Consider the following 6,936-nt stretch of genomic DNA (forward strand, 5'->3'; position numbering starts at 1 on the left):
AAGTCTTTCATAGCAGTAAGAATAAATAAAAAAATAATAAAAAAAAAAAACAACAAAACTTTACAACATCAAAACGAACATTTTTGAATGTAACAGTGTTGAAGTGTTTTACAGACATATTTCTCCATCTTCCACTGAAGAAAAAAATAAAACACATCTAGACTTGCATTCATGTGCAAGATCCTGAATAATGGCTGACTCTGGTGGGTGGGTGGGTGTGTGTGTGTGTGTGTGTGTGTGTGTCCCACAATGAAGGTTATTCTGGCCAAGAACTGCCTACTTGGACACTGTTCATTGTGTTTTAATGTGCCTTTTAGGGTCAAGTTTATCAGAAATAGATGATACCACACTAACATACTTACATAAAAATAACAAATTCAAACAATACTATGATAGCGACCATCAGTGGCTGTAGGAAAAACAAGAGAAACTCTTCCACAAGTATCAGATATAATCTCATGATGGTGGAAAACATTCCAAGAACTAGTTACAAGAACTAAACAGTAACCTATGCATTGGGGTGAAATATGACATATGTGACCCTGGAGCACAAAAGCAGTCTTAAGTCTCTGGGGTATATTTGTAGCAATAGCCAAAAATACATTGCATGGGTCAAAATTATTGATTTTCTTTTATGGCAAAAATCATTAGGATATTAAGTAAAGATCATGTTCCATGAAGATATTTTGTAAATTTTCTACTGTAAATATATCAAAACTTCATTTTTGATCAGTAATATGCATTGCTAAGAACTTAATTTGGACAACTTTAAAGGTGATTTTTTTTTATATATTTATATATTTTGATTTTTTTGCACCCTCAGATTCCAGATTTTCAAATAGTTGTATCTCGACCAAATATTGTCCTATCATAACAAACCTTTCATCAATGGAAAGCTTATTTATTCAGCTTTTTAGATCTTGTATACATCAAAATTCTGAAAAATTGACACTTAAGACTGGTTTTGTGGTCCAGGGTCACACTTCTCAACAGATAAATCCATCTGAAGACAATTTTCTAGGACAGGAGTTCAGAAAGCATGTGTTTCTGTTGACAGCTAGAGGTCAGAGGTCAAACACAAGCATAAAGCTTTATGACTCATGAGTGTGTGTGTGTGTGTATGTGTGTGGGACCCTGCTGTCAGACAGTTTCAGCTGAACTTACAGAAGCATCAAGACACGACACACTCAGACTCCCACCCTGAGGACGTGTGTGTATGTGTGTGTGTGTGTGTGTCCATCTATTTGTAGTTTCTCTCACCTCGCGTGCTGTTCTGTGCTTGAGTGAGAGATCATGCTGAAACTGTTACACAGTTGGAACCCAAAGCAGAATCTATTCCTGGACGTCTAGAGCCCCACATTATATCAGCACACTCCTCTCAGTTTATTACTGCACTAACATTCTATTGGAACGTTTGTTCTTGTATCCATAGCAACCAGATGTTCCATCAGAATTTATTGTGAAGGATTAACAGACTCCTGTATCTGCCGCCATGTCTCCATTTCCAGTCAATTAAACTGTTTAAATATATATTTTTAATGGTTAGTTTGATGGGTTTTAAGATTTAAATAAATATTTTGCAAAAAAAAATATAGGAATTTCACTTCTTTAAAAAATCAGGGTTGTTATAGTTAACTGAAACCAATAAGAACTGAAAAGGCTTTTGTGTTCGGAAATTATTATGGATTTAACCAAACCACAAATTTATGCAATAAATCGAGTCTTTCATTAATTTCAAGTACACATTTATTTTGCTGTTCAGAAGTCTGCTTACTTTTTGCTATTGGGATAATACTGTACTGTTTGAGCTACTGTAATCTAACATAAACAATATGCTCTAATTGACTGACTTTGAATCACTTTGCGATGTGTTTTCACTTTCCTGCATTAGGCCTTATTATATCGCCGTGTTCCTGGGAGGATTTAGGAAAGGAAAGAGTTTAAGTGGCTGTTTATATTCCTTACAAGGCGTTGATGTTGAACAGTACAAACATATTACTGCAAAAATGAAAACTCACAGGAAACAAGCCTCCAGAACACATGTTCAACACAGATAATGAAGCATTTATATGTGCATTTCATTATTTTTGTATCCCTAATCACATTCTTCTTAGTATGTGGAGAGTGTTGACAGCACACACACACACACACATCAGGGCATCGCTTGTGTGAAAGTAAATCAATTAGTGCTCAACTGCAGCGTAATGAAACGCAAGCCTTCAACGCTCCAGCCAGCTCTTATTAACACACGCTGGATACCGAACACACTCACATCCACTAAACACACCCGTTCTGACATCTCATCTCTCCGTTTCTTCTCTTTGTGTCCTTTACACACACATCAAATCCTCCACCCCCTTGTGTTTTAGTCACATGACATTTTATTGAAACAAGGTAACATACTGCACATCCACGCTACCTAAGCATTGCCATTGCAGAATGGGAATGCTAATCGACAGTTTTCTCTTTGGTAGCAATGCATGCTATAACTTGGAAGAGGCCTATATTTTTGTTTCCAAATTATTTTTTTTTCTCAAAATCTGTGTTTTCTATTTTCGATTTGCAAAACACTGAATGACAGGCAAACAAATCCTGCAGTGCTTAGAGTATTTGTTCTATTTTTTCCCTCATTAACACCATTGTTTCTGGAATAAGACAACGTTTGCATGCTCTAAAATCAAAGATGTAGAGATGTCTCATCATGCAGACATGCAGCTCACAGATTTTCGATTTTGTGAGGGAAACACTGAGCTAATGGACATGAAACACCCAGTGCTGAAACATGCCCTCCCTGACACACACACACGTCGAGATCAAACGACTTAATCACACAGATCTGCGACTGAGGGCTCTGTCATTATGTGTCTGTCAAGGTTTATAACTAGTTTCACAGTCATGGATTCCCCATCACACACACACACACACACACACACACACAGTGAGTAATTGGAGCCTGATGTGTTTTCTGTTAGAAATGATGAATATGTGCTAGCAGACAGCTGTGTGTGAGATACAGACAGAAATATGCTGAGTAAAGACGTACCTTCCTGTCTGCATGGAAAAATGACAGAAAACAGGCTGCAGCACACGACTAAACGGAAACACCTTCAAACATTTACAATACGGACTTTTTTTGTTCATATAGCTACACATACAAAATCAGACTACCTCCAAAAGACACACACACACACACACACAATGCAACAGGAACAACAATTCCTTCCACAATCCAAGAAGTGTGTGTGCATTATGGGGAATCCCATACCAGATTCCTCATCACTGATGGCTGGGTGTGAACTGGGACACCCTGTGACTCAATGCCCTAAAATAACTATTTCAGCTGTTTTAAAAAACACACACTCTCGCTCTCTCTCATCGTCCACTGCTCAACAGTTCTGTCAAACACAGCAGCGTCATCAATCACCAATTACCCTCGCACACCTGTAGGAGATCGATAGGTGTGTAGGATAAACAACCAAAAACAGGTCAAACATCACAGCAAAATAAATACAAAAATAAATCCTGCACACAATTCTTACTTGCAAATGTATTAAAAATAGATTTATTCACAATGTTTCAGTCCTATGACCTTCATCAGGCATATGCAGACAATTCCCTTTAAGGTAAAAATGTCAAAAGCACACAAAATTTTTTTAACTAAAATGAAAATGAAAACAGAAAATACAAAAATGGTACTAAAATAAACTGATTGCATGCAATTTTTAAGGTCTCATTAATTGTTATTATAGTTAAAACTAAACCCATAAGAGAAATACATTTTTTGTTAATTGAAAAAAAGAAAAGAAAAAAAAAAACACTTGTTTTATTTTAGCTAGTTGCCAAAACATTTCTCAAAATAAAAAAAAATAAAAATAATTTATGGTTCATTTAAATAGTCTTGCAGTGCAATAAGTGAATTATTAAAAAGTACAAACTACAAATTATGCACTGCAAGACTTTTTTAATCAATTATTCATAATTATAAAATAAAAACCCCAAAGATCCCAAACAGTAAAAATCATAACGTTGGAAAAATCAATGTTATTGGTCAACAACCCTAATATTGCCAGTTGATGTCTGAACATTCACTGCAGGCGTCAACACACCTGTTGGAGAACTAACACACACACACACACACACACCTGACCTCAAAGGTCCCAAAAAATCAGATCAAATCTTAATTCACATTATATATTATTGATACAACCACAGTCTAATCTGTGGTTATACTTGTGAACATTTACATTTATGCATTTGCCAAAAGCACCTTACATTGCATTCAAGCTTTTCATCAGTTTATGCATGACCTGGGAATGAAACCTGTGACCTTGTGTTGCTAGCATCACACTCTACTGTTTACTACTGCTACAGGAATACAGGAACTGGTTAAGTATCCTCTCATCTCACTAACTCAGTGCAGATCAGGCATGTGACACATGAGCAGAGACGAGAGCTGCAGAGCAGACCTGTCATAACACGCTTCAGCTGATCACAACATCAGCCAAAACTGAGGAACACATTCATGCCCGTTCACATCCACGGTGACCACAGAAAGCATTTGCAGCACTTCAAAATGTCTGAATGTCATTCACCAAATCACAAAATATCAAGGCAAGAGCTCTGAGCTGAACTCGTGGCACTTGTCTGAAGCGTTTTGCAATGAATTTTAAGCAACTCCTGTCAAAGTATTTCAGCTAGAAAATGTCTAAATGTCACTGCATTGGATAATAAAATACAAGTGACATTTATTGTAAACACAGACAGCACATGCATTTTTTTTACATGCACAGTTTTGCATGGTTTGAAATGATAAAACAATAGATCTGGTGTTGAAAATGAATGCACAAAGCCACTTTGTGCTTGGTTAAAAAGCTAACATGGAATTTCTCAGAACTTGCTTAACGTTTTGGCAAGGTTCTCTCAAAGCTATGAACAAATTTTAGTGGAATGTTCATTCAGCGTTATTTGTTCTTTAATAATGTTATCAGACCGGTAGCACAAAAACATCTGTACAAATGTTTTAGTTGAACTTTCATCTAACGTTTATTAAATGTTACAGAACGTTCAGAGAACATTCGAAAGCAAAGTTCCCATATTGTTTGCACAGTAATAAAATTGAATGTTCCCTTAACGTTCGCACAGCCAAGAAAAAGAAAGTTTTTAAAACATGCATCATTAAAAAAAACAATAGATCGTTCATGGAATTTTTTTTCTGAAATGTTTTAGTTGAACATTCTTTAAACGTTTAACATTCTTTAAACGTTGCCATTGTTACTTTTGAATGTCCTCTGAACATTTTAAAACCTTCCCATACTGTTTGCAAAATGATCAGATGGAACGTTCACTTAACGCTCGCACAAACGAGAAAAAAAATGTTTTAAATATTAATCGTTAAAAATGTTTAAAACAAAACTTAGTTCACAGAATGTTTTTCTTAAGGATTCTAGTTGAATGTTCGTCAGACATTCTTTAAATGATGTTACTTGTTTCAGAACGTTCAGAGGACATTCAAATGTGACGTTTCGATCAAGTTTGCAAAATCTGACTTTTGCATAACCAAGAAAAAACGTTTTCAGAGAACTTTCAGAAATAACGTGTTCATAACTTAAAGGGAACGTTAGTAAAACGTTCTTAGGACATAGATTGTTAGCTTGGTACTAGAACATATTGATAGTTAGTGTGATGAACCACCTGCTAGCTAGGACACCTGTGTGAACTTAAGACTTCATACATGCACTAAAAAATTGATTCATAAGGCAATGAGATTTGAAAAAGATTGAAAATGGGAGCTTTTGAGCGCATATGACACTCGTTTTGACATTTCTAATGGTCTTAATACTTCTGGGTTCACTGAATCTTCCAAACTCACCACTGCTGCGTGTGTTTGAAGTCCTCAGCGCTTTGGAGGACATCACCTGGGCCTGTGTGGCGTAATTCTCACCGCTCAGCACCGCCATGAAGGAGCACACGAGCAGCCACATGATTTGGAACCGAACCGTCCGCTGATCCGTGATCCAGAAGCGCCGCATGGACCCGGAGTTTCCACCGCAGCGCAGAGCGTCCGCAGGTCCGAAAAACAGGTTCATATAAACCAAGCCGCGGAATCCAAAACCTCCGACTTTATCTGCTTGTGTCCCGTTTGACCCCGAGCTTATAATTCCAACAGAAGGCTTTCCATTCCTTGAACATTTACGGAAACCCGAGGACGCGAGAAAAGTGTCCTGGCAACAATAACGCGCGCGGTGCCGAGGGATTCCCAGAGTTCACACATCAAACTCCTGCTGAAAGATCGGGTTGGTGCGCTGCTGAGAGATGGAAGGAGAAAGAAAGGAAGCCCAGGAGGGCTGGTCCCCTTTCATCCAGTCAGGACGAGGAAATAACGCCCGTGGGGCGCGCTTTACTGCGTGTTTGCTGGAATACTTTCCCTCGGTGCGTAACGCTGCCACTCTTTTCCTGTTTGTTTCGGCGCAAGGCAAGTTTTGAGTTTCCCCGAGGAGAAACAACAACGCACGGGATTCAAACATTCAGCAAACTGCAGGCCATGACTTGGATTCCGTGTTCAGTGAATTATAAGAGTGTTTCCAAAGTATAATGGGAAGAAATATAGTTTAATAAGTGCTTGCTTAAGGGCTTCCTCATGAACAATTGCACCTTATCAGATGAGGTCATTTCCGCTCTGGCATCTGAATTATTGGCTGTGTTTGCTATGGAATAATAACTTGCTACTTTCTACACTGTATACTGCATACTACTTAAGTAGTATGTGATATACGCACTATGCAACGATGAACGATTCCGCAAGTTGCGTTCAGTTATCAACTCCGAATTCACATATTTTGGCCTGAAATGTTCCATTACAGTTTGAATGTAATATTTATATATAAAAAAAAATAATAATTATTATCTTAAAATTCACATATGTTGGGCCACAGTTTT

General features: G+C 37.5%; 1 protein-coding gene across 3 annotated transcripts in view; it reads right to left on the reverse strand.

The window, feature by feature from the left end:
- The window catches only part of LOC109087122 (platelet-derived growth factor D-like), a 28,472-nt gene extending 21,778 nt beyond the window's left edge, over window positions 1–6,694 (reverse strand). For 2 of the 3 annotated variants that reach the window (XM_042771574.1, XM_042771573.1), the window contains exon 1: window positions 5,870–6,694. In XM_042771574.1, coding sequence (XP_042627508.1) covers window positions 5,870–6,086 — 217 coding nt within the window. In that variant the 5' untranslated portion in view covers window positions 6,087–6,694. The remainder of the gene's footprint in view (window positions 1–5,869) is intronic. The other variant, XM_042771575.1, reaches the window with a different exon arrangement.
- Between the last annotated feature and the right edge of the window lie 242 nt (window positions 6,695–6,936).

Source organism: Cyprinus carpio, chromosome A15 (assembly GCF_018340385.1).
Source record: "Cyprinus carpio isolate SPL01 chromosome A15, ASM1834038v1, whole genome shotgun sequence".
NCBI classification, from domain to species: Eukaryota; Metazoa; Chordata; class Actinopteri; order Cypriniformes; family Cyprinidae; genus Cyprinus; species Cyprinus carpio.